Here is a 27,153-nt window from a genome sequence, read left to right as displayed (position 1 = left end):
CTTGCAGGGGGGTGGTAGCAGCGGCAGTACCGGCAGTGTTGATGTCGGTGATGTTGGGCACAGACTGAGGGTGGGGGTGCGGCGTAAGTTATCTGAGGTGGTTTTCACCGGCGCCGGTAGCAGTGTTGAGGTTTTGGACGTTGGCTGCAGAGCCGCGTGTGTCTCTGAGGGGGGTTACCCGGCGGTACTGGCAGTCTTGAGGCCGGTTGTCTTTCTGCTTCGGTGAAGTTCGGTGTGTGAATCTGTGTCTGGGTACGCGGGTTGCGCTGTTCTTTGAGTCCGTTGGTGTGCCTCGTGCTGCTATCGTGTGGTTGGTCAGTGCTGCTTGTGACAAACCAGGAAGCATGCTAATGTCAGGACAGGAGATGGATACAGCGTTACAGGCAGCACGAACCCTACAAACCCTTCACTGCCACGGAGTCAGCTTCAGAACGTTGGAGGTGCTTTTTATTATAGTAGATGCTTAATGCTGGGATCAGCGCCTAACTTTAGACACAAGGGTTTATACCAAGTAAACTCTGATGTAAATTCTTGCGTCTAAATTCGGCGCAGATCCCCCTTATTCTATAGCAATGTTTCCTAAGTCCAGTCCTGGAGTACCCCTTGCCAGTCAGGTTTTCAGGATATCCGCAATGAATATGCATGAACTTGATTTGTACACATTGCCCCCATTATATGCAAATCTTTTTCATGCATATTCATTGTGGATATCCTGAAAGCCTGACTGGCAAGGGGTACTCCAGGACTGGACCTAGGAAACATTGCTATAGAATAAGGGGGATCTGGCAAGGAGTACTCCAGGATCGGACTTGGGAAACACTGTTCTATAATAGTGCACATAAATTGTAGTTACACCCCTGATCTGTCCATGACCCTCCCATGGCTATGCCCCCTTTTTGGAGCCCGCGGATCATGCAACTAAAAATATGTATGTAAATTTCAATTAATGCCAATTAGTACCGATAATTATTAGCACCCAATTATCGGTGCTAATTGGCTCATTCAGTTAAATCATGCACGCAAATTGGATGTATACCCAAATTAACACATACAATTTCAGGGTATGTGTGTATATTTATGCAGATACAGCCCGTATGGGCTTACCCAAATTGAGTGGAGACATTCTTGGGGCAGGATCAGGGAGGGGTTAGAATTTATGTATGTATTTTTTAAAATGTGTACTTACACATCTGTTTTTCCTCAGGTTTTAGTTAACAATTAAAAGGAGATAGATCAGCTTTTGAACTAGAACCTAGGAGAAAGCTGATAGTCACTGTGAAGCACATGAATTGGAGGAAGGTATCTTCAAGGAAATCAGAGTATCTCGATGGAGAGTTTGTAATGAAAGTTGAAATAGCAGAGGGTTTAAATAAGAAAATGCAGATATGAATGGGCCTGTGTAGTCTATTAATAAGCAGGCTGTGACTACAAATAATAGTAGTAGTACAAGTTAAAAACGTACTTTAACATGTCTATATGCACATACCAAAACTCAAAAAAAAAAAAAAAAATATATATATATATATAAGTTTATAGAGTTGGGCTATATTACATTAAAAGATGATAGAGACATAATAAGTATCTCATTGACCTGGTGGAAGGAGGAAAACCAGTGGGACACTATCATACGATAGAGCAGATCAAATTGATGGAGGGATGGCACTGTAGGTTAAGAATGTCAGAGAGTCAAGTGGAATAAGCGTTCTGTAGGAAGCATACTGCACTCTGCAGTCATTATGGGTAGAAGGGCCACTGGGAAAAGTACAATAGTAGGGATATATTACCGCCCATCTGGCAAGGATGAGAAAACAGATTGTAGAATTCTAAGAGATATTAGGGGTGCTAATAAAATTTGTAACAGAATAATAATAGGATACACTGGGTCATACTAAGGAGGTTATAGTGTTCTTAATATAGTTCGGTGCAGGACCTGGTGAAAGGGTAAAGGTAACAGTGATCATAATCCTTCAAAGACGGAACAATTTTGAGGATGTTGCAGGTTAGTATGCTTTTGGTTATGCAGATTTGGCATAATGACTTGATAGTGCACATTCTACATTTTGGAAGGAAAGCCTTGGTTTTTGAGTTGTGATGTGGGTCCCTGTATCGTCTGTGTTTTGTGTAGGTTTATAGAAACCTGAGGTTTCATAGAGTCTTCATTGTAATTTGCAGTGAATGAAGAGCATCCTTTGGTGACTTCGTTGATATTAGCTTGTCATTGAGATGAGGAAATATCAAAAACCCTTTGTGCAGAGATGAACCACCACAACTGCTAGGCATTTTGTAAATACACTTGGTACTGACACAAGTCAGTGATTTAGAAAAATAAATCTTAGGGATTTCTAGGGTTGTGGGTTGACATTTATTCAATCCGAAGAAGCCAGCTGATCATTTTGATTAAAGTGTGGTTAAGGTGGGTTCATCTTCACTTTTTCATTTTTGATGAAAACATTTGGATCTTGAAGATCTAGGGTAGGACAAAGCATGCTCACTTTGAACATGTAAAGGTATCTCAAGTAGAAATCTTGACCTCTCTCATCCTCCGTAACCGCTAACTCTTCCTTTTCCTAATGGATCCCACATGCTTATCCCATGCCTTCTTAAATTCTGACACAGTCCTCGACTCCACATCCTCCACCGGGAGGCCATTCCAAGCTTCCACCACCCTTTCTGTGAAATAATACTTTTTTAGATTACTCCTAAGCCTGTTCTCTCTTAACTTCATCGTATGCCCCCTCGTTCCAGAGTTTTCCTTCAGTTGTTCAGTTCCTGTACATTAATGCCCTTGAGATATTTAAACATCTCTGTCATATCTCCTCTCTCCCTCCTCTCTTTCAGCGTATACATATTGAGATTCCTAAGCCTGTCCCTATATTTTTTGTGTTCAAGACCACTTACTAATTTTGTAGCCGCCCTCTGGGCCGAGTCCATCCTGTTTATATCTTTCCATAGGTGCAGTCTCCAGAACTGCACACAGTACTCTAAATGGGGCCTCACCAGAGACTTATACAAGGACACTATCACCTCATTTTTCCTGCTGGTCATCCCTCTCTTTATGCACCCAAGCATCCTTCTGGCTTTGACTGTCACTTTTTCTACCTGTTTGGAAGCTTTAAGGTCATCAGACACAATCGCCCCCAATTCCCGCTCTTCCTTCATACACTGAAGCACTTCACCTCCTATATTGTACCAATCCCTCGGATTCTTGTGACCCAAGTGCATGATCCTGCATTTTTTTAGCATTAAATCTTAGTTGCCAAATATCGGTCCATTCCTCCAGCTTCGCTAGGTTCTTCCTCATGTCATTCACACCCTCCAGGGTGTCCACCCTGTTGCAAAATTTGGTATCATCCGCAAAGAGACAAACCTTATCAGACAGCCCTTCCGCATTATCGCTCACAAAGATGTTAAAAAGAGCCGGCCCAAGAACCGATCCCTGCGGTACTCCACTGACAACACTCCCTGATGATCTAACTGTCCCACAGATTCCTTCACATGCTTTCTGCTTCTGATATACCTGAAAAAGTTATCACTATGAATTTTTTGCCTCCGAGGCAAGTTTCTCTTTGTATTCTCTTTTGGCCTTCATCATCAGTGCTTTGCATCTAACTTGCCAGTGCTTATGTTGCGTCTTGTTTTCTTCAGTCAGATCTTTCTTCCATATTCAGAAAGATGTTCTTTTGGCTCTAATAGATTAGTAGTCTTTGGGATTACAGAATCTTGCTACCCTTTGGGATTCTGCACAGAATCTTGTTACTTTTTGGGATTCCGGAATCTTGCTACTCTTTGTCCTTATCCTTTATTTGTCCTGTTTCTGTGTCTTGATTAGATTGTAAGCTCTGTTGAGCAGGGACTGTCTCTTCATGTCCAGTGTACGGCACTGCATACGTCTAGTAGAGCTATAGAAGCGATAAGTAGTAGTAGTACATGTGTGGCAGGGAGATGTACATCAGTTTCATCTTAGAGCAAAATCTGTATAATAGTTTGCACCTTCAGTAACATGTGTAATTGTGGTCTCCTCAACTCTACAAGAGGTTCGGAGAAGGGCGACAAAAGGAAAACAATGGCTAAACAGGTTAGGGTCTTCAGCTTGGAGGGAAACCAACTGAGAAAGAATTATGGTAGAAGTTTATAAAATCATGAAGGGAGGTGGATCAGTGGTGTAGCCTGTCAACACAAAAAGAAGAGAACACTCCATGAAACTATTGACCTGCAGACTAAAAACAAATCATAGAAAAGAAATGTCTACATAGCACATAGTTAACTGTGGATTTTGTAGCTGGAGGATGTGGTCAAGGTGACTGAGGAGGTTTGCACAAATTCTTGGAGGAAAAGTCCATTAAAAACGATTAGCCAGATAGACTTTGGAAAACTATACCTGTGAGAAATAGATCTATTTTTAGCAACTGCTGGGTGCTTGTGATCTGGAGTGGCCACTGTCAAAGACAGGCCATTGGGCTCAGTGGACCTTGGACTGAACCAGCTTGGCTTGTCCTATGCTCTTGTGTTCTTAAACTGGGAAATGTGTTTGAACTAAATAGTAGGCGTATATGTGTGAATGTACTTTCCTTGGGATAATTTTCAGAGAGAGATTGTGCATATGCTTTCCCTGTGAAAACTGATGTAACTTATTCACATAGTTGCCACGCGAGCTGGCAGCCTGTTAATGGAGTTTGATTTTGTGTTTGCTAGGTTATCTCGGGAACTCATCTGTGGATATAGAAATGGAAACGTAGCCTGGTGAAAATCTGAAGCCACAGCTCCATCACAGGTAAGTCTCTCACGATGCACTGTGGGATGCTGTATTTTTACTGTACACAGGCTCCTGCTAAGATAAAACAGGTTGAAAAAATATCTTCCTTCCCTTCCTCTCCCTCTCTTACTCATCCATGGGTGCAACATAAACTAAAAGCAGAGATGTAATTTATGTACAGGAAGATTACAGCTGATAAGTTAAAGACCCTTTACCAGAGTATTGATACCAAGACCAGCAGCTTTCCTTTTCATATCCACCCAGCAGAACATCAGCCCTGCAGTCAGTGCACCCTTTGGCCTGCTATCAGATTGTAGATGATGTAGTACAGATATTGTCTTCCATCTACACAAATGCCTATGCTTCTGAAATAATGTACGTAGCTACTTGTGGGATGAATTCTATTGTAACCTCACATTTAGAGTTATAACCACTCAAGTTGAGCAAACCGAACCACTCGAGAGACTGTGACTATCCTGAGATCAGATTGGTAGAGATGAAATTAGCACCATGAAGTGTGGATACCAAGCTGATACTGTTAGAGTTCAATTACCCTACCCCCTACACCCCCCAAAAAAAAGATATGAATCACCTTATGCAGCTGAGAGCAGGAAGGTTTCCAGATAGCACAGTTTTCCTTGTCGACCTATCCAGACCAGTCCAGACAGTGACATAAGGGTTATTCACACCTACCAGCAGGAGGAGACAGAGAACACATGAGTTCTGATTTGTATAAGATCCCTGTGCAGATACAGGCAGCTAGTTATGTTCTCAGTCTCCAGCAGGTGGTGGACATGCAGCCTGTGCAGTCTGTGTCTGGATCCAGTAGGCCCTAAGGGGGTAGTTCTTTTTTGTTCTGTTGGGCAGTCTTTCCATATTAAAAAGTGGAAGAAAATTCTTCCCAGCTGTTCCCTTTATTTGATCTGACCACTGCCTGCTTGCCACGGGGTATTGGTCCACAGGAGCCACTGCTGTACCCCAGGGGTGTATTACCTGGGGTGGCCGGGTCCCTCCCTCTATTTGTCTCCCCACTGACAAACGCTGGACCCTTGAAAGTTTTCTTCCTTGCAGCCACCAGCACTAGTTACAAAGAAAAAAAAAAAAAAGAAAATTGCGCTGTACTGGCTGTAATTTGGTCCTCCACGGCTCAAGTGCTGACAGCGATGAATGTTAGACTCTGCGGGATTTGAGTGGCATGAGTGCTGAAAAATCTCACCATCGTAAGGTCTGTGGCTGCAAGGGGATTGAGAGACCCAGTGCAACCTGTAAACTTTGTGGTGATCCTAAGCCCGCAGTTTCAGCGGTTCAGGAGGGGACACAGTGTGACCACTTGAAAAATGAGGGCTTGGTGTCTTCAGCGGTGGAGATGCATTTTTCTTCTCCTGATTTAACTTTGGCGGAAAACCCTGCCATTACTGAGGTGGGACACTCCTCGGTTGGTTGGTTAGTGAAGTGCTTCCCAACCAATCTTCTGCAGTGGGGATGGTGAGGGGGAGAATGTGGCTTCCCCCCAGAGTTTGCTTGGGCCATGTTCGGGGGATTCCATGCCTGCTCAGATGCTGCCACCCACCCACTAGGGTTATACCTCCCAATAAAGGGAGATGTGACCTCAGGTACAATTGGGAGGTTGTCTTGCGGAGGTTTACCCGAGGTGGACCCACATTACGTCAGACCATTGGGTTCTGGAGATAATTTGAGATAGCCATGCCTTGGAATTTGAATATCATCTTTGGAGTCCCCGTGTCATTCCCATTGGAAGGCCAAGGCGATTGCGGACATATTACGTCATCTCATATCCTTAAGGACGGTGATTCCCGTTCCACAGGAAGAGAGCAGATTAGGTAGCTACTCCATTTTCATGGTGCCCAAGAAGGAGGGGAGCTTTTGCCCGATTTTTGAATCTCAAGCAAGTCAACGGGGCCTTGAAAGTGTCGAGCTTTCATATGGAGACCTTTCAATCAGTCATTGTTGCAGTTTGGCTCAGGAAGTTTCTCACTACCTTGGATCTTTTGGAGGCCTATCTGCATATTGCAATTTGCCAGGCACACCAGAGGTACCTTCATTTTTGCTGTCTTAGGGCAGTACTTTCAGTTTTGTGCGCTTCTGTTCAGTTTGGCCACAGCCCCACTCACCTTTTCCAAGGTAATGGTGGTGGTTGCGGCAATGTTGCACAAAGAGGGCATCCTCGTGCATCCATATCTTGACGATTGGCTGATCTATGCAAAGTCCTTACAGGACAGTGAGAGAGCTACGTCCATGGTGGTGAGTTTTCTGAAAGATCTTGACTGGGTACTGAATTTCCCTAAGAGTCATCTGATACCATCATAAAACCTTGTTTATCTCAGGGTTCACTTCAATATGGCAGGGCATATCTCCCTCAGGAGGTAATATCTAGGCTTCAGAATCAGATTCGTGGGCTCCTGACTTCCAGGGCACCGCAAGCCAAGGACTACCTTCAAGTGTTGGGCTCCATGGCAGCCTCCCTGGAAGTGGTTCAGTGGGCCAGATCACATATAAGACCTCTTCAGTGTGCATTGCTCTCGTGATGGTCCCCCCCCCCCCCCCCCCCATAACAACCTGGAGATGCAGTTGCCTCTATGAGGAGAGGCATGTAAGAGCCTTCAGTGGTGGCTCTGTGTAGATCATCTGCTGTCAATGGACCATGGTCATGACAGATGCGAATATCAGCAGCTGGGGGGGGCACTGTTTTTCTCCAGTAGCGCAGGGGCACTGGACTCCCGAAGAGACCACGTGGCCAATCAACAAGCTAGAAACTCCAGTGAGTCCTCAGGGACAAATCAGTGAGACTCCTATTAGACAACGCAACTGCAGTGGCCTATGTGAACAGGGCAGCACGAGAAGCACTCTGGTGGTGAAGGAGGCTGCTGTGCTGATGCCCTGGGCATAGATTCATCTCTTGGACCTCTCGACTGCACACGTAGCAGGTGTGGAAAATGTTCAGGTGTATTTTCTTGGCAGAAACATTCTAGATCCTGCGCAGTGGAGCATTGGTCGGAGAGCCTTCGGCCTGATTGTTCAAACCTGGGGGGTCCTTTGTTGAATCTCATGGCGACAACAGACAATGTCCAAGTTCCTCGCTTCTACAGTTGAAGGACAGAGCCTAAATCAGAAAGCATAGAAGCCATGGTCTAGCCCTGGCTGACACAGGGGCTTCTGTATGTGTTTTCGCCTTGGCCGCTTGTGGACCGAGTGATCCAATGGATAGAGAATCATGCTAGATTGGTAGTGTTGGTGGCCCTGCACTGGCCCCACAGACCCTAGTATGAGGATTTGGTCAGTCTGTCAGTGGAGGCTCCAGTGATCCTCACAGGTCTGCGGGGAGTTGTTGGTTCAGGGTCCAGATCCATCTCCATTCTCGCTTACGGCTTGGCTCTTGAGAGGACGTGTCTGAGGAAAATAGGTTGCTGTGATAGGGACTATGTTACAGTCTCAGAAGTGGTCTACATCACTGGCCTGTGTTCGAGTCTGGTGCATTTTTTAGGCTTGGTGCGCAGACAAAGGGTATGCGCCGTCTCATGCACCCTTTCCTGCAGTTTTGAAGTTCCTGCAGTACAGCTTCAATGAGGTTTGGCGTTGGCTTCACTGAAAGTGCAAGTGGCAGCCTTGGCTTGTTTTCATGGCCCAGTTGGAGGTGAGGTTTTGTCTTCTTATCCGGACATGATGCATTTTCTAAGAGGAGTCAGAATTCTCTGACTCCCACATCAACCACTAGTTCTTCCTTGGAATTTAAATATGGTCTTATCGGCATTGGTCACAGCGCCCTTTGAGCTGTTGGCCACTTGCACATTGAAGGACCTCACCTTTTCCTGGTGGCTATATTTTCGGCAAGCAGGATTATGGAGCTGCAGGTGCTCTCGTGCAGGGAACCGGTTTTGTTATTTTCTTCAGAGAAGGTGGTCCTCAGAATGGTGCCTACATTTCTGTCAAAAGTGGTGTCCTCTTTTCATGTGAACCAGTCCATTTCTCTTCCAGTCCTGGATGATCCTAAAGGGGATAAATAGCAGTGGCAACTACCACGCCTTGACGCAGATACTTTTTACTTATCTGCAGAAGACAAAGGAGTTCCATCATTCGAACCACCTGGTCTTCTTGTTTGGGGGTCGTAATAAAGGAGAAAAGGCCTCAGGCAACCTTGGCTTGCTGGATCAAGGAGACATTTGCATCAGCATATCTTCTGAAAGGCTTCTTGGGCCGAGAAGAGTTTGGTTCTGCTGCTGGGTATCTGTAAAGCGATGGTGTCATGAAACACCTAGCCACTCCCCTGGGGCTAACCCTGTGGCCACTTAGAGATTCTATCCCCAGCACAGCTTAGGTCTGCCTGCACCTGATCATGTGCTCTACACTAGCACCCTCCTCCCACTGACTGGGTCCCAACCACCTCTGGGCGAGTCTCCCATTCTCAAGTTATCCCTGATGATTTCTAGGCTACTTGGGCCACACTCCCAGTGGTCCTACAGTTCCTAGAAAGCACTCACAGACCCAACACACAAACCACCAGGATTCCTAGTCAGTCCAGACAAGCAGAGTCAATAAACTAAAAAAGGTTTATTGTCATGAAAAAATATTAAACAGTGAACTCTAAAACCGATGGAAAATAACAGGCAAATAACAGATAACTGAATAAGGATCAATTATAAAACTTATCTAAACATTTTATCACTACCTGGATAGTGCCTGGGAAGTACAGGAAATATAGCTGCTCACAGGATCTCAGTAAAGAGGTCTTTCTCTACTTCCAAACTGAGACTGGAGAAAAATCTAATATTTCTAGACTGGATTTGAACTCCTGGGCCAATCAGAGCCCACAACAACATTTTTTTAAGTAGCTGGCCACATCACTGCAGGTTACTTCCTCTGTGTGTTAAACCAAAGAAGGAATAGCCATTTCTCTGTAACAGCTTTAAACATAAAACATTCACCACCTGCTGGCCAAACTAGAGAAATACACTTCATAAAATATTCTTATAATTCATACGCTGGAAAATTTACCATTTCACCACAGGCAGCTTGGTCTACATTACATTGGTGGAGGAGTGGCCTAGTGGTTAGGGTGGTGGACTTTGGTCCTGAGGAACTGAGTTCGATTCCCACTTCAGGCACAGGCAGCTCCTTGTGACTCTGGGCAAGTCACTTAACCCTCCATTGACCCAGGTACAAATAAGTACCTGTATACAATATGTAAGCCGCATTGAGCCTGCCATGAGTGGGAAAGGACGGGGTACAAATGTAACATTAAAAAAAACATTAATTTACTTCCCACTATTGCATAGACATTCAGGCTATACAGGATGCAGCTTTTTTGCAGGGTCTTGACTTCCAGACTTCGGGGGTCCCTTGAGAGTTACTGTTTTGGTTCTTCCCTAACGTCAATGTTTGGACCAGTCTGGATAGGCCAACAAGGAAGGAGAAATTAGTTCTTACCTGCTACCTGCTAATTTTCTTTCCTTTAGGCCTTCCAGACCGGTCCAGGGCCCTCCCAAGTCATGATATTTTTTCATGGGAAGGCACGGAATTGGAGGCTGGTAGTTCAGTCATGGAGGACTGGGTTACTGTGGTTGGTTTCTCTATTTCTGTGTGATTAGTTTACATTGCTTTGCACTGTTTGCTATGGTTGTTTGGAATTGCAGTTCAGATAAAAACAGATTTTGTTGTATGTATATATCTATGTGCATTTGAAAAAAAAAAAACACAGAAAAAGATTGAATAGATTCAAATCGGTTGGCTAGCATGGCTGATGCTGGGATAAGCAGCAGGCTGTGTCCTGAACAGCCAGGGGGGTCATGGCATTTTCTTTTTCGCTTCCCTCAGCTTTGTGATGACCATACTAGCCGCCTGTTATCTGCACAGGGATCTTATACAAATCAAAACTCAAGTGTGCTCAGTGTCCACCTGCTGGTAGACATGCATAACCCTAATGTCAGTGTTGTGACTGGTCTGGAATGCCTAAAGGAAAGAAAATTAGTAGGTAAGATCTGCTTCCAATCCAGGGCTCAGACACCATCGACATAGCACTCACTGCAGGTTTCCCAGAGGTAAAATCAGAACGTTCACTGATCACAGCTCCATCTGTCTTATTAAATCATAATGCCACAGCATGTATTGCAGCTTTTCCAAGGGCAAAATCAGAAAATGTTCACTGATCACAGCTCCATCTGTCAAACAAAACTATAACCCTGCACCGCACACTGGAGCTTCCCAGAATCATTTAGACAACTAGAACTGCAACAGCCATTTTGTCCTCTTTATAGAGCCATAAGGGCCGAATCTCTGACTTTGTCCGTTAACTAGGCAGAGATCTGTCCCAGCAGCTGGATCAGGGCTCCTGTATGACCTCTCGTCTGTTTTTGACATTTCCTATGTCTCATCATTTGTCTGTTTGTGTTTCAGTATTCTCTTCTGAGGCTAAGCCATTCAATATTGTACATGGATCTCTGTTCAGAGAGACTAGAAGGCTCATCGGAACATGATGTTACCATGAAGGACTGTATTATCAGTTTCCAGAAGAGTTTATATGGACTGCCTGCCACCATGGTATCTGTGTCAGGCCTCAGTTACTGATCAGATCATTCCTACTGAATGGCATATTTTATGAGTTTGGATGGTATTTTTTTTTTTCCATTTTGAAAGCACAATAAGTTAAAGTATTAACATACTGTAGAGTAAGTGCCCCGTCCATCCATTATGCATCTGAGCTAAGCAGATTTCTGAGTATTTTCCTAAGGCTGTTTCTTGCCCTCCCAAGCAGAAGGCTGAAAGAGAAGTTTTCTCCGAGACTATACCCTCCGCAGAATAGTCCTACTTGCCTTAGTATTTGCTCTCTCTCTCTCTCTATGTCACCTCCATGGCATGCCTCAGTACCTCCCAGACAGACAGGAAAAATGAAGCTGTATCTTTTGTTCTCATCACATACCACAGTATTCTGACCAGGCTGTGGAGGTGGCAACTCACTAAATGTACTGTCTTGTGTTTGTATGTCTGTGTGGCTGAGAGAACATACTGGTTATGTGCACACGGTTGCTTATATGCGTGTGGTGTATGGTTCTGTGTTGTGTTTGCATATGTATGAGATTTTGATAAAATTATTCTGATCATGTGAGAAATAACCACGCCTTACTTTGGAAACAGTTTTGAAACAGGAAACGCAAATTTCCGTAGTCTTTCTGTAAGATTTATTTAGATGGTAGGGTGCAGTACCTAAGAGGGGACAGGAATGGGCTAAGGAGGAACTTCCTGCCAGAGCAGCAATTTCTCCAGCCCAGAACCTTTTTTGAAGGAACCTACAGGAGAATTTGCTTAGTTTTTACCTCTTCCCATTACTCTGTCACCTCATCCACCTTGGGGAGTCTGACTGAACACTACAGTAGAGGACAAGACGCAGGAAACGGAGTTAAAAACCAAAAATGTAATCTTACCATCTGAGTCACGTCAACAATACATTGAGTGGCCACAAAGCTCCATGTTGGGGGGGTGGGGGGGGACAAACTGATCCAGTCCTGGTTTTCTACCAGGGAGCTGTAGTTTTCATGTAGTGCAATAAAATGAAGTCTGTCTCCTTGTGCCCTGGATGCAGAACTGTACAGTCACCCTAAATCTATATAAACTGCTAATTCCTTTCTGATTGTCTTAAGAGCCGTCTCACTGTATGCCGGGACTTCCAGTCAGGTATTTCTTTAAGGTTATAGTGGTAATTTTAAAAGTCGTTTACATTCATGAAACAGACGTTATGCACGGAAATGGCTTTTTAAGCTGCTTGGCCTATATTTGGGTAAAACTGCGCAAACACAGCCAGCATGTGCATAAGGGCAGATGCACTCCCTGGGGAGGGGGTGGGAGTGATTAGCGCTTATGTGTACTTTATAGTACACAAGAATGCAGACACTCTGGTGCTTCAGGGCAGCCATCAACGGATAAGCCCGCATAGGTGATTCCAATCGTAAATTACACCTAGACCGATAAATTGACAATTGTTTTAAATGCCATGGTACATCGAGATACAGGATTTGGTGAACTGAACACAAGATCTTAAATGGTATCCAAAAGCCAGTTATAATACTACACTGTATGAGACCCATAATGGTTTGGAAGCTCATGGACATCTTCGTCTTGAGATTTACTTGATATTAGACTCACAAGAGGTGACACAAACTGCAAAGAAAAATTCTGGGTCTCATTTTCAATGGCCACTGGATGGAATAAAACTCTGGCAGTACTGCTTTGGCTTTATTGTATATTCGTTTAACGGCACCACTGAATTTTGTGACATTGCCACTATGCATACATGCATATCGCCCCAGCCAAAACACATCCTTGTGATTACTGGACTTGTTAAATTGGGGGACAAAGAGAGTGTATGAAATAGGGGAAGGATCTGTGGAGCCAGATCCCAGCCTGGTTCCAGTAGAACTGGAAAGACAAAGCAGCAAATCAAAGTATTGGAAATAGATTAAGGATCATATCTTAGTATCACGTATTTAAACTGTACAAAATCTTGACAGTTTTGTCTAAGACTGAAGGCTAAGTTTTAGATCAGGTTGGAAATCTAATTACCAGAAGGGCTTACCAGTTTTAGTTCTTGAAGGCTGAAAACTGGACTGGCTTTCAGACTGTCCATTCAAAATAACCTGGCCAAATGAAAGAAGACCTATATCCTGATTCTTTCTTAGCCTACCTGGGTTTAGAACAGGCTTGGACAATTTCCTGGAAGAAAATTCCATAAACCATGGTTGTGGTTGACTTGGAGAATGCCACTGTTTAGCCCCAGACTAAGTAGCTACTTCTTGTGATCCTGCCTGAATTGGCCCCTGTTGGAAACAAGGTACTTGTGACTTGATGGACCTCAGGTCTGATCCAGTATGGCAGTTCTATCTTAAGTGTCTGTGAGTCTGGAAGATTGAAGCCAAATACCTGTGACTCATCATCTGGTTGATCTGGTCCTGGTTTTGTCCAGTTTCCTGGAGAAAGCATGCTCACCCTAGGATACAGTAGAACATGAGCTTAAAACTGGAACTTGATCCACCCATTCCCAATGATCTGGAGTTCTTGCTAAGCCATAGCCAAACCCTGGCCATTGGAATACCTTTCTCTCTCAAGTTTGTCCCATATGGTCCTGCACCATTAGTATATAGTCCTGAAATATCAGGGAGGCCCTTGTAATCTTCACAAAGATCCCTACAAGGGGTGAACATGGCAAGGCAGAGGTGCATTATTGCTCCTTGCAATTAATCATATGAAGCATTTCTCAGCCTCCAGATCAACTTTCTGATTAGGAAAGAACACATCCAAACTGCTCGGTCAATCTGTGGTGGTCCAGACACTTAACGTTTATCTTTTCCTCTACGTTCACAGAATAGTTGGTAATAGATGTTAATTGCACACCAGTGTCCTTGCAAAAAAAGTATCTCAAAGTGTCCTTTTTATGGAATCACTCTTAGAATGCTGCCAATTTTTCTTCCTGTGTTCTTTACAGTTGCTTTCAAAATTGTATTAGAAGAAATGTGCTAAAAGAAAATGCAGGGTAAAACTATGCATCTCTAAACGATTGTGGTGGAAGTACAGCCGTGCTTTTCTTCAGGGCTATAAGATAAGCAATGACTCTTCCACTGTGTAGATCACTCCAGACTGGGAAGCAGAGACCAGCGTTCCCCCAGTTCAGAGGGCTTCATTAGTAGGCTTTTGTAGTAGCTATAAAGGATCACTTACAGACTGATATAAGGTGTAAGGGGGGGGGGGGGGGGGTTAGAAGCTGTAATTAGGCCACTGCCATCTACATTCAGCCTAAATGTACAACAGTGACCTCTGTATATACAGAAAATGTATCCTCACCTCTTAGATTGCTTGTTAATCATTGATGCTCTCTGAAATGGAGCCACTATGAAGAAAGGGGTAGATGCAAGGTTGCCAGGTGGAAACATTTTTTCCCACCCAAACCAGCCTAAATCCAGCCCAAAACCCGCCCAAACTCAAACCCCGCCCCTGACACCCCCACCCCCGCGCCATCACCCCGCCGTCATCAGCCCCGCCTCCCCCGTCATCGGCCCCGCCCAAAATGTCACTAACCCCGCCCCCCGCGGCCGAAAAAAACGCCCAAAAAACAGCCCAAAAGACCAAAAAGCAGCCCAAAAAACCGCAACCCGCCGCGGGCAAAAATTTCCCGCGGCGGGTCGCGGAAAACCGCCCAATTGGGCGGTAAAACCGCCCACCTGGCAACACTGGGTAGATGTAGTGGTGTGGCGAGGGCTGTTCTTGCAGGGAAAGCTTTCATCTTGTATGGTGAGACAAGGAGCACTTGGATGTTGTGATGAGAAAGAGAATGGATCTCGCCCAAACCCGTGAAAACGAATGCTAAAATGAAAAAGGTGTGCAGGCGGATTCCTCAGTATTACCCACTCTTCTGAGCTCATTTTTAGGCATCATTTCTTTGCATAGGTTTTGTGTACCCTACTTTTAAAAATCTATTCCTCTGATCTCCTTCTGTGTTCATGCTTTACATGTATCAGTGTGACACCTGCATAGGGATCTCATAATGATCTGCTCTTCAGCTCTCTGTGCTGTATTCATGCACTGATACCTGCATGAGGCCCTGATGAAGATATACATTTAATTAGGAAAGGCTGACTGGAAGAGGTGTGTGTTAAGCAAAGCTTTAAATGAATGAAGACAGATCTCCGTACTTAAAAATATGGGTAGGTTGTTCCAAAATGTAGGTCCCAACACATTAAACATCAATCTTATTCAATAAATTTTGGCGCCTTTGGCTTTTCTGATACAAAAACTAGGATTTATACCATATTCGATAAGCACATAAATGGAAGGTGCGTAGATGGGGCTCCCACTTCACACTTAACTCGTAGAAAGTCCTGTGAGTTGCAAACTGAATTGCTGCATTTGTGTGTGTGCATCTAGCACTCTTGACATGGTGTAAATGGATATACGTAATTGTAGGCGTGTGGATGCCGATTTGTGCTAATGTTCTAAGATTGGAGGAGTAGCCTAATGGTTAGCACAGTGGGATCAATTCCTATCGTGGCTCCTTTGACTCTAGGCAAGTCACTTAGCCCTCTGTTGCCCCAGATACCAAACTTAAGATTGAGAGCCCACTAGGGACACTGAAAGTACCTGCACATGGTATATGTAAACCACTTTGGTTGTAGCACAGAAAGGCAGTTTATTAAATCCATGACCCTTTACCCTATAATGGAATCTCAGCACCTAGCTGCTATTCGAGAATGTACACGTAGCACACCACATCTAGGCGTCCAGTTATAGAATTTCCCCCGTTTTCATCTACGTGATGTCTGCAGATTTCAGAACATTTACAGATATCTTCAAAATGTATGTATCGCTACTTTAAGAGACAGCATCCCCCTCTATACAGACATCTTTTCAGCAAGCCTCACTTTGTTCTCACTCCACCCGATAACAGACTACCCCATATTCTCCGCCCTTCCTCTGTGAAACTCATGTTCTCACTACCGATGCAAGTGCCCCTAACATGCACTTTATTTTACATAACAATTTACAAAAGAAAATCAGCACCTGCAAAGCCCAGTACCACATGTATCTTTTTTCGTCCTGGCCCTTGGTACTGTACATTTTTAAGGCAGCTTATGTCTGCTGTGAGGGAATGGTGAAAAAATGGAGAGTTAGTTTTTGGTGGGATTGAGCTGACAGCTTTCAGGCCTGTAAGGTCCTTTCACCTTGCAAAGTGCATTAGCCAATAAACGTATTTATTTGAAATTAGGGCTCCATGACCACCTATTTACACTCTCCTCCCTAGGACCTTGGGGGAATGGAGCTATGTATTCCTGTTGCTGTGCCAAAGAAATGGTACTTTGGACCATGTAGCTTGGGAGTAGCACAGTAAAATAGATGTATTTATTTTAAATATTTGGTTCACACTTTTTACAGTTATAGCTTAAGGTGAGTTACGTTCGGTACATCAGGTATGATCTTTTCACTTTGTTCCCTTTAATTCAACTTCATTTTATACTTTGGGTGCATTATTGAGAAAAGGCATAATTATCTTTCGAGCAGACTTGAGGAGTTTTGCAGCATGCTGTACCTCAGCTTTGTTTTCCAGTGGACACAGATGATATGTCAGGCCCCGCTGTAATGGTATCAGTTGATACAGGGGGTTTCAACCCCAGTCCTCAGGGCACACTCATTGGGGAAATCCTGAAAACCCCAACTGGCTGGCTGTGCCCCAAGGACTAGGTTGAAAACCTCTGGTTAACCCCTGGGGATTTGACAGTTCACATGATCGGGCAGGGCATACCTGATCCCCATTTGCAGTTCACGTTATCAGTGGTATTAGGCCATGGGGAACAGCAGGCCGAAACCAGAGGCAGCATTCGGGCACCTAATAAATGGATTGTTTGAGAGAAGGTCTGCTTGATTAAATTATAAAACAGCAAATGGATGTTTCTGTGATGTGTTTGTAGATGTGAGAGACTCCCACATGTTAAGGCAAGTGCCTTCTCCTACTGGTTGACATTTCCTGCTTGCCAGTGTTACAAAGCATAGTTGGACTGCTCTGCAGGCTATGGGGGGGAACTTTTCTTTGTGGTATTATTCTGAAAAAGAAAAAAATTATATTATACAGTATCCACAAATGAGCAATATATAGGAGCTTTCTCATAATCTGAGCTCATCTCGTGGTGCTCTGATAGTAAAGAAAATGACTTTTGTAGTCCCAAAAGTTCTCAGCATCAGTTTTATACAGGTATCAGTTGTACCCAACTACAGTATTGACCTCTTTTTAAACTAATTTAATATTGAGCAGGCTAGAAAGAAAATCCCTTTTTTTTTTTTTTTTGTTGCCCTGGACATGGTAACATGAGCCTGTCTTTTGCAGAACATAGAGCCAAATGCCCTGTCTTCCCAGGTCTGCCTCCCAACCCCAGCTGATCCATATATTTTTTTTTATAACATGAGAAATACTGCCACAGGCAGAATAAATTTGGCTAGTCATTTACACAGCTCTTTGTATTGACTCTTGTGAAAATCCCTGACATAATGCTGTGTCTTGTGAAAGCACAATCCTCTAAAGATTTCACTCAGTATAGATGAACTACCTCAGATCTTTATGGCAGCAGGTGTCTGTGATTGCAGCTCAGCCTTATTTTAATCTGCTGAAGGCAAGAGCACATTTAGCACTGTATAATACTGAATATTCATAAAAGAAAAATCAGTTTTGATGTGGTCATTTTGGGTTCTTATCACTAGTACAGAATTCCATTGTGCATTAAAATTTGTGGTTTGCCGAGTGCTCCTACCTGCATTCTGTACCGTAGCTGTTTACTCGTTCATTCTAGCCCTAAAGAATTATTTTACCACTTGATGAAAGCATGTTAAGACTGGTGAGTGAGATGGTTTGGATGCCAGAGACCAAAAGCATGGTGCGTTTAGACAATAGATGTATTAAATCAAATTTAAAAATCAGGGATGGTTGAAGTCCTGCAAGCAAAAAGAACAGACCGCATGTTCCATAGTATAGAATTCAGATATTGTGACAAAATCTACAAGCACCAACCAAGAGATTCCTGGAGTGTACAGGAGCAGAGCTGTCTAGTATACACTGATTGCTGTACATTGTATTCTGGAAGTACACTTTCTACCCCATCATGAGGAATATGGGGCCTCTGGAAGTCTTTGAAGACCAATCAATGAGTTGAAACTGATTTAAGCTGCCAATCAGGTCCCTAAACAATCAAGGGAGCAGGTTTCCAGATTTTGATGTGCCAGATATACTTACATGTAACTACTGGATATTGTATTGGTGTGTAATTACTGGATCATGTGTTACCACTGTGCATTGTAAGAAATTGAATGAAGGTATTTTAACTGTGTATTTTACATTGCCAATAACAGGATCGGTGCATGAACATTTTTTTGAATGGTATTGAAAATGAATAGGCAGCTTTGAGTATAACAATCATATCACAATTCATTTTTTTCTCATTCTTTATTCACGCCAGGAAATTCCCCTACACAAAAATCTGCATTTGTGGTTTCAAGAGCTTCTGTTCTTTCATAATTAGTATATTGGGATGCACTTGGAAAAAAAACCTGTTAACTCTTTCCCACTGGTATACTGTATTATGTTTGAGGTATATTCTGAACCTCTAGAATCCAAAGAAGTGGAGGAGTAGCCTAATGGTTAGTGCACCTGCCTGAGAATCAATTCCCACTTCAGCTCCTTGTGACTCTGGGCAAGTCACTTAACCCTTCATTGCTCCCAGGTACAAAATAGGTACCTGTATATAATATGTAAATTGCTTTGATTGTAACCAAAGAAAGGTGGTAAATCAAATTCCATCCCTGTTCCCATCCCTATTTAACATAATGTGAAATACTGTAAAGGAATGCATCAGCAGCCCAATTAAACATAGCATTCCTTTGACACCAATCTTTTGTGTTAAAATTGATGTTTGAAACTGAGATCTTTGCCTCAGTGTTGAGGCATTTGTAGTTACTGTGCTCTCAGCAGCTCTCTTATCCTTTGTCCCAAGCCTGTCAAACAGAAAGAAGACACCTTATGAGGGTGAAGGGAACATAATATACTGCAGTTGTATGACACCTCCAAAGAGGGGAGTTGAACAAGCTTTATAGTTGGCATGCAAAAAAAATGTTTTTCACCCCTCCTATATATGCTGGAACTGTGCAGGAGAGAAAGGGGTTCCAAAAGCATAGTCATTTATTAGGGAATGGGACTTGATATACCACCTTTCTGTGGTTTTTGCAATTACATTCAAAGGGGTTTAAATAGGATATACAGGTACTTATTTGTATCTGGGGCAATGGAGGGTTAAGTGACTTGCCCAGAGTCACATGGAGCTGCACTAACCACTAGGCCACTCCTCCGTTCATGGCCTTCTCAGTTGTAACTCATATTACAAGCAGAAAATCATGCTCAAGCTCCATGGGCACATGGTCATATTGGGGGGGGGGGGGGGGGGGGGGAGAGAGATCTATTTTAATGGTCATTGTTAAGCACTGTATTCTTCCACACTGAACACTTACAACAAATACGTAATGGCAGAGTAAGTGTCCATTAAACCAAATAGGAAATAATAAAATGCCAAAGCATTAAAGAGATAATAGCGTCATCCTGCAGGGAGACTTCTCTTCAATGAGTAACTAATAGAACAAGTCAGTGGCGTTCCTGGGGGGGGGGGGGGGGGGGGGGGCGGTCCGCCCCGGGTGCACACTGCCAGGGGATGCCACACGCACCTGCCCTCTGTTGTTCCATGCTTCTTCTCTGCCCCAGAACAGGTTACTTCCTGTTCCGGGGCAGAGAAGCAGCATGGAACAACGGAGGACAGGCGCGCGTGGCACCCCCCCCCCCCCCCCCCGGCGGCATGCACCCGGGGGGGGGGGGGGGGGGTTCCTTCGCAGGGGTGTCCTTTTACCTGAGGGGTCTGCGCTGCATTGGGGGGGGGGGGGGCAGGGCGAATCGGTGATCCGTCCCGGGTGCCAGCCCCCCTAGGAACGCCACTGCATTTAGTGGAACCAGTTTTCATTGTATAGCCAATGCAGTCAGGGCCAGGGCACTAAATTCAGAATGGTCCTAGCCCAGCACCCTAAATGTCTCCCTTGGAAACATCACTCATTTTGCCAAAGAGGCACTGTGGGGTAGTGGGGCCATAGCCAATTTAATCGCTTAATGAACCAATTAATGCTGATAATTGGTTGCTAACAATTGGTGCTAATTGGCAATAATTGGAATTTGCACATGCAGCTTTAGAGTTGTTATTCTATGCGTAAATATTTCTGCGTGGATTTCAAAAGGGGCCATGGGCCGGTCAGGAGCGATTCTAGGATTTGTGCGCAGTGTCATAGAATTCGGGGAATCCACGCTTAATTTAGGCATGGGGATTTACACCAGGGTTCAGTTGGTGTAAATCCTCATCCCCAAAATTGGCACAGATTCCAGCACTAATCTATAAATGGCACCCAGCATGAAGCACTGGTTATAGAATAGCACTTAGCATGCATTTTTTGGCACCCACTTCTACTGTCCATGTCCCACAAACGCCAAAGAAAGACTCGTGATAAAGTATATAATATCACAGTCATTGTTGATTTAATTGATAATGAGTGTGCTTGTTGGGCAGACTGGATGGACCGCCGTCATTTTACTGAATTGAGTCCATAATGTATCTGAAACTAAGGCACAGTCCTGTAATCCTAAATATCTATCATCATGTATTTCCATTATTCATGATGTATTGTAAGCCACATTGAGCCTGCAAAGAGGTGGGAAAATGTGGGATACAAATGCAATAAATAAATAAGTACCATTTAAACTAGAGAGAAAGAGAGGGCTTCTCTTAGGATTCCTTTTAGTAAGCTGCAGGAAAAAGGGCCCAGTGGTAGCGGCGGGGGCTCTTTTTACTACAGCGGATATAGAAAGCCCCTAAAAAAATGGCCATGCGGAGGGAAGCATTTACCGCCACCCACTGAGGTGGCGCTAAGGGCTCCCTGCAGTAACTGGGCAGCAATTACCACCTGGTTAGCACTGCACTATAACATTTTTTTTAATTCCAGCACGCCAGAAATGGCACACACTGGAGGTGGAACTACCGCTGGCAGGGCCACGTTGGGCCAGCACTAGTTCCGGGTTAACACACGGTAAGCTTGTGTTGGGCTTACCGACACTTTGTAAAAGGGTCCCAAGTTAGAAATGATGCGAGACTGAAGCCTAATGCACTTGGTTTAACAGGTACCTACAATGCAGTCTGCCTCACAGGCTTTTTCTGCGTTTACTGTGTGTATGGCAGGAGGGAGTGAATCCACTGTATAAAAATACCTTAGAATTAGAAAGGGGTACAAATTATAAGTGTTTGTTTAAAAAAAAAACACTAAAGGGGATGTCTGATGGGGAAAAGTTCTTGACACATTAATGTCAAAGTACTGTATTTAGGAATAATGAGACTGCTCCTTCTTAGAGGCGCTTTGCCAGGTATTCCACAGTCATTAAAGTCTGTTTCAGCTTTTACCTAGCTGTCCGTACACCTGTTCCACCTTGAGTACAATGCTATGCCTTGGTGAAGTGGAACTATAGAAGGTGTATGTTTATGCTTATTATTACAAGTCTTAATATACTGCCATTCATCAGGAGAGCACATTAGTTTACATAAAATAATATAAAAAGCACAGGAATAAAAGAAGGTACAGAAACTTGAATATGTTAAAATAGAAAGGAAGGAAAGGCTCCAGCGTGGACATCTCCCTTCCTTTGTGGCACACACCACCATCGATCCCCCAAAGCTTGGAAATAGAAATATGCATTTAGGCCTGCCTTGAAGCTAGGTAGAGATGATTCAACCTTCAGATATTATGGGATTCTGTTGTATATTGGTGGGGCCTGGATGTACAATGTCAAATCACAAGCTGATTCGTGACCCACTTAGGAGGAAAGTGGACCTCCTAAGTTTGTTGTTTCATGATCAAACCAAACATGGAGGGCCATAAGGAATCACAGCATTTAAAAGAGAAGCTAGTGATCAGAAATGTCTGATGAAGCATTCAGAATTTGTAACCGTAACCTGTTAGAAAATGGTGGAAACTTCCTTGAGGAGTAGGTGGCTAGTTTAAACTAGGGGAGCAGATGGAAGCAAGATTTAAAACAGTGTGGGAACCGTTCCACAGAGTATACAGAGCATGGGAGCAACAGTGAGATGTGCAGGGGACAGGGTTTGAATGAGCCCCCAGGAAAGGAGGGGTTGTTGATGATCTTGGTTCGGTGACCTTAAAAAAAAATTTTTTTAAAGGAAGATCAGAGGTATGTGTGCTTTGGAGCTAAGAGTGAAATGTATTAGGCCTGTTGATCGGTGAGGTGCATACATAATGTGTTGTGATCTGGAAAACTAAAGAGGAGCTGCTGCTTTAAATGTGAGGACCAAAATCTTGAACTTGTACAAGGAGAACTGTGTTGATAAGAGCTCTTGGTGAATAAAACCAGTCTTGGACCTGCTTACTGTATTTTTCTGAGGATTCTCAAATTGCTGAACTCATGTAACTTCTGTGTGAGACAGTACTGTAATGTCTGGCCTTTGCTCTCACTTGATTGTTTTGTGACTGTTACGACTGATATGTATTACCTCTAGGTACCCAGTGACCATTCCAATCCTTTGGCTTCATTTTTAAGCTCCTGGGCTAGAGTGCTAAGGTTTGGGTGATTTTTTTTTCCTTGATTTATCTGTTGATTCGTGGTTTGTACAAATTTGCTAAAGGTAGCTTTATTAACATTGGGTAACTTTATACAAAATTGCATTAGGGTTGCACCTGCAGTGTTGAAGAGCTGGGTCCAGATGCTTGACAGTGAAACAGCCATCTTGAGTAGACGGCTATAGACATATTAAGCACCTCCAGGTCAATCTTATAGCAAATATTTTTTTTTAAATATAAAATATGTAATTTAATTTTGGTTTCAATTGTTCTGTATATAAAGTATCTTAAGTCTTTATTGATGCATATTTTCTTGCAAACTGTCATATCCTGATATGATCTGACCTGCATTTTTCATTTGTTTTTGCAATATTAGGTGAATACATTTGGTGTACTGTTTATTATTTTCATTTTATTTTAAACTGAAAACTTGCAGTGTTCATGCAGTCCTGTGCTAGAGCTGTACTGCATTAAAAATAACATTTTGGCTAATAGGTCTTGTTTCTAGTCTCATTTTTTACTGAACTAATTTGGCAACTTGGCAAACCTCATGCAATGACTACTGCCTATGGAAGCCACATAACACTGTCAAATGGTGAGGGCAGCTGTGGTCTCTGGCCAACCTGATAAATGCAGATGAGATGTATGTTAATTTAATTCAGGGCAGCTAAGATGGGGAGACTGGAGATCAAATAAGATGTGCAGTGGCATAGAAACCAGGGCAAGCCAAGAAGTCGATATTCCAGTAAAGCATCTTATTCACCAACATTTCAACCTAGGTTAGCAAGATAAATATTAGAAATTTAACATCTCACACAATGCTTTTTTTTTTTTTAATTTATTTTTCTTTGCCATTGCAAGCAGCCACACAGCAGGTCATTTAAAAAATTATTAATTTAAAAGGAAGCACGCCCTTAATAACAGAATGTACCCTGCAAAGAGGTCAAGAAGTAACCAAAGAAATTAAACCAGGTCAGCAAAGGAGAGATCTTAAAAACATTTTCTATTACACTACAAAAAGAAACGAACCCCCCCCCCACCCCCACCCAAAACAACATGGAAGCACAGCCTCATTAATGCGTCTCAGTCTGTGCCAAAATATTTCTGCCCAAAATGCGTTGGTGCGACAGGATGAACTTCTGTAGTTAAAATTGTGATTTCTGGGAACTCCTGGATAATTGATTTGGCACCTTTAAAAGAAATGGATTAAGTTAGTCCAGTAAAAAAAACTATTATATTTTTATTGACCTTTATTTTGTGTACTGTATTAGATTAATATGACATCTACAGCAAGAGCCTCTCTTCCAGGGGCGTAGCCACGGGTGGGCCTGCCACTTTTGCTCCAGGCCCGCCCAGCCTCTTCTGCCCACTCTCCCCGTCCGTGTGGTCTGCTCACTTCTACTGCCCTCCAGCACCGGCGATTCCCATAGCCAGCCTTCTGCCAGCAAGCGTCGTTGGGGCCTCTTCTCAGGCACGTCCTGCCTACCCTGCAACTTCCTGCATCCCACTTTTGCGGAAAACAGGAAGTTGCAGAGTAGGCAGGACGGGACGCGCCTGAGAAGAGGCTCCGACGACGCGCACTGGCAGAAGGCTGGCTATGAGAATCGCCGGTGCTGGAGGGAGAACGGCGCTTCAGGTCAGTAAAAATGACCAGAACTGACCATGTGCAGGGGGCTGTCGGAGGGGGGGGGGGGGTAGCGGGTGGAGAGGAAATGCGAGGCCTGTGCCCACCCAGTCCACCTCCAGGCCCATCTAAAAATTAAACTCTGGCTACGCTACTGCTCTCTTCCCTACCTGAAGCCATGCAAGACACATGTTTAACCTAATAAGTTATGGGAGGTTTAGGCCTCATGGTTTGGATCGTACTGTTTTAGATTTAGTTTACTTAACTTTTCAAAATCTGAGCTCAACATGAGTTATACTTAATTTCATGTGCCAAATCTAACATCATAAAATGTGAAATCAAAAATGTACTTTATTCAAGAAACATACTTCAGAACAGACCCCAAAGGAGACAATTTTCAACTTATCTGCCCACCTGCAAAGCCTGTGGCTACACGGCACATATTTTTTGAAGGGAAGCCCGTGCATACACTCTCTTTTTAAAAATGCCCATATATTTTGCCTGTTTTCTGTGTGGGCTAACTTTGACTGGGAACTCTGGGCAAGTCACTTAACCCTCCATTGCCCCATGTAAGCCGCATTGAGCCTGCCATGACTGGGAAAGCGTGGGATACAAATGTAACAAAACAAAAAAATAGCACAAATATATGTGAAAATACAGTATTATTAAGCACAATTATTTGACTCCTGTCCAAAACACACCTCCAGGAATGCTTCCCTTTAATCCAGCTTGAGGTGTGCACTGCTGGAGCTCATGGGTATGTTCAGACAGCCCTCTTACACACAAAAGTGACTTTGTATAAAAGTTCCTGAAAACCACTTTTCAAAGATATCTCAACATGGCCACGAGTCAGCAAAAATGTCTGCTTCAGAGGACTGATTACTTCAAACTTAATTTTAAAAAATAGTCATGAAAAATGTGAGCAAGTTTGCTAGACAAGTTCTTTGCTGGCAGAATTATCAAGTTGTTCAAACCTTCTATCCACAAAACTTCATCAGGTGCTAGGATCGGAGTCCAGATTTTATTACAGCAAGAATTCCTCCATTAATTTTTTTTCTCACTGAATATCAGCATATACAAAATATAAGTAGCATCCCCTCTAGTGCCCTCGTTAGAAGGCGGATGGCTAGCCAGGAAAGCTGAGAGAAAGCAATTATATCCCAGTCCCCTTTAGAATGGGTAGGGCAGGGAGACCATTTCCAGGGCCTTTGAAGCCAGAACTCAATCATGCCAACAACTTCACTTTTCATCACAGAGCTGCTGTTCCGTACTAATGACTTGGAACACTACAATTTCTAAAAAATGAATCCATATTTAATCAAAGTTACTGTTAAAGTTTCTGGTCCTAAGAGGCAGGATTTCTCAGGAATCCTATATGCTGTAGCTGAGACACAAGGGAAGCCCTACTAAGGCTTTTCCAAAGCACTCAGCCAATCCACTGCTGAAGTGCGGGTACAGCGAGAATATAGTTCCTCTCTTGCCAGACTCAACTCTAACTTGTATTCCCTACAGGGGCCACTGTGTTAAAGGGAATGAATAATTGCAGGCTTTCACTTGAGCAAAAGGTTCAGTCCACTTTATCTCACTAACGCATGTCATTTACAGAACATACATAAATGTTCCTGGTAATATACAGACAAAAGAAGGGCAAGCCAACACATCCTGATACGCCAGACACATAGTTCAGAAATAAAATGAAGCATGCAAGCAGACATGTAAGTATATGCACATATTTAAGCTAAAATACAACTAGCAGTAGATCACTATTGCAGAGGCTATGCACGAAAGCACCTACATGTATGATGTGGATGTGTCTCTTCTCATTCTATATGATTTTTTTTAATGGAAATTTCAATATACATTACAAGATATCATCTTGAAAAGAAACTTGAGAGTGAATACAATTAGTGAATTAAACAGAAAAAATGCATCCTCTTAATACAAGGACAAAAATTTAAAATAGAAAAAAACCCCAAATACATTCACAACCCATCTTAAAGTCCTCCAATAGTGAGAGCTAGGAGTTTTTGCATTAAGCCATAAATATTTTTTCTTTCTTTGTACGCCGTTGCTTCTAGACTGTGGGTCATGTTACACCTTTATCTTTGCAGTTGCTTTTCATCCTGATTAATCACACCTCAACACAGAGCTTGAGCTAGTTTTTCAGCACAACAGAGTACATACTTGAACCAATAAAGGTAAAATAAGACACATCCACATCTAACAGGCAATTTATTTGCAAAGTTTTGTCCTAAGGACAGATACAAGCAGTTTCCAGCCATCCGAAGATCCTATTGTTGGAATGACATGTAAGTGGGGGACACAAGGACCCAGACTCCACTATATCTGCTCTCTCCCATATATAAATAAATACAAATATATTTCAGCTAACAGTGTATACCACAGTAGTGTACAGAATTTCCATTATATCTTATAAAGAAGGAGAGACAGAGACATAAGGCTGTATTTCTAATTATGAGAAAAAGTATATTTTATTAGAAGCTTACCAATATGAACAATACAGCAATTCAAGGCAAGTCAATCAGTGTAGGCCGGAGGCTTTTTCTCAGAGAGATGACACAGG

At 43.3% G+C, this 27,153-nt stretch overlaps 2 protein-coding genes across 4 annotated transcripts in view; one reads left to right on the top strand and one right to left on the bottom strand.

The window, feature by feature from the left end:
* The window catches only part of ZDHHC15 (zinc finger DHHC-type containing 15), a 112,312-nt gene extending 97,655 nt beyond the window's left edge, over window positions 1–14,657 (top strand). The window contains exons 11-12 of the mRNA XM_030209931.1: window positions 4,693–4,771; window positions 11,162–14,657. Coding sequence (XP_030065791.1) covers window positions 4,693–4,736 — 44 coding nt within the window. The 3' untranslated portion in view covers window positions 4,737–4,771; window positions 11,162–14,657. The remainder of the gene's footprint in view (window positions 1–4,692; window positions 4,772–11,161) is intronic.
* Window positions 14,658–15,898: 1,241 nt separating this feature from the next.
* The window catches only part of UPRT (uracil phosphoribosyltransferase homolog), a 66,526-nt gene continuing 55,271 nt past the window's right edge, over window positions 15,899–27,153 (bottom strand). For 2 of the 3 annotated variants that reach the window (XM_030208738.1, XM_030208737.1), the window contains one exon: window positions 23,766–24,135. In XM_030208738.1, coding sequence (XP_030064598.1) covers window positions 24,029–24,135 — 107 coding nt within the window. In that variant the 3' untranslated portion in view covers window positions 23,766–24,028. Of the gene's footprint in view, window positions 17,347–23,765; window positions 24,136–27,153 lie in introns of those variants that run through there. The other variant, XM_030208739.1, reaches the window with a different exon arrangement.

Source organism: Microcaecilia unicolor, chromosome 7 (genome assembly GCF_901765095.1).
Source record: "Microcaecilia unicolor chromosome 7, aMicUni1.1, whole genome shotgun sequence".
Classification (NCBI taxonomy): Eukaryota; Metazoa; Chordata; class Amphibia; order Gymnophiona; family Siphonopidae; genus Microcaecilia; species Microcaecilia unicolor.
The sequence above is the reverse complement of the archived record's forward strand: the minus strand, read 5'-3'. Positions and strand labels throughout refer to the sequence as shown.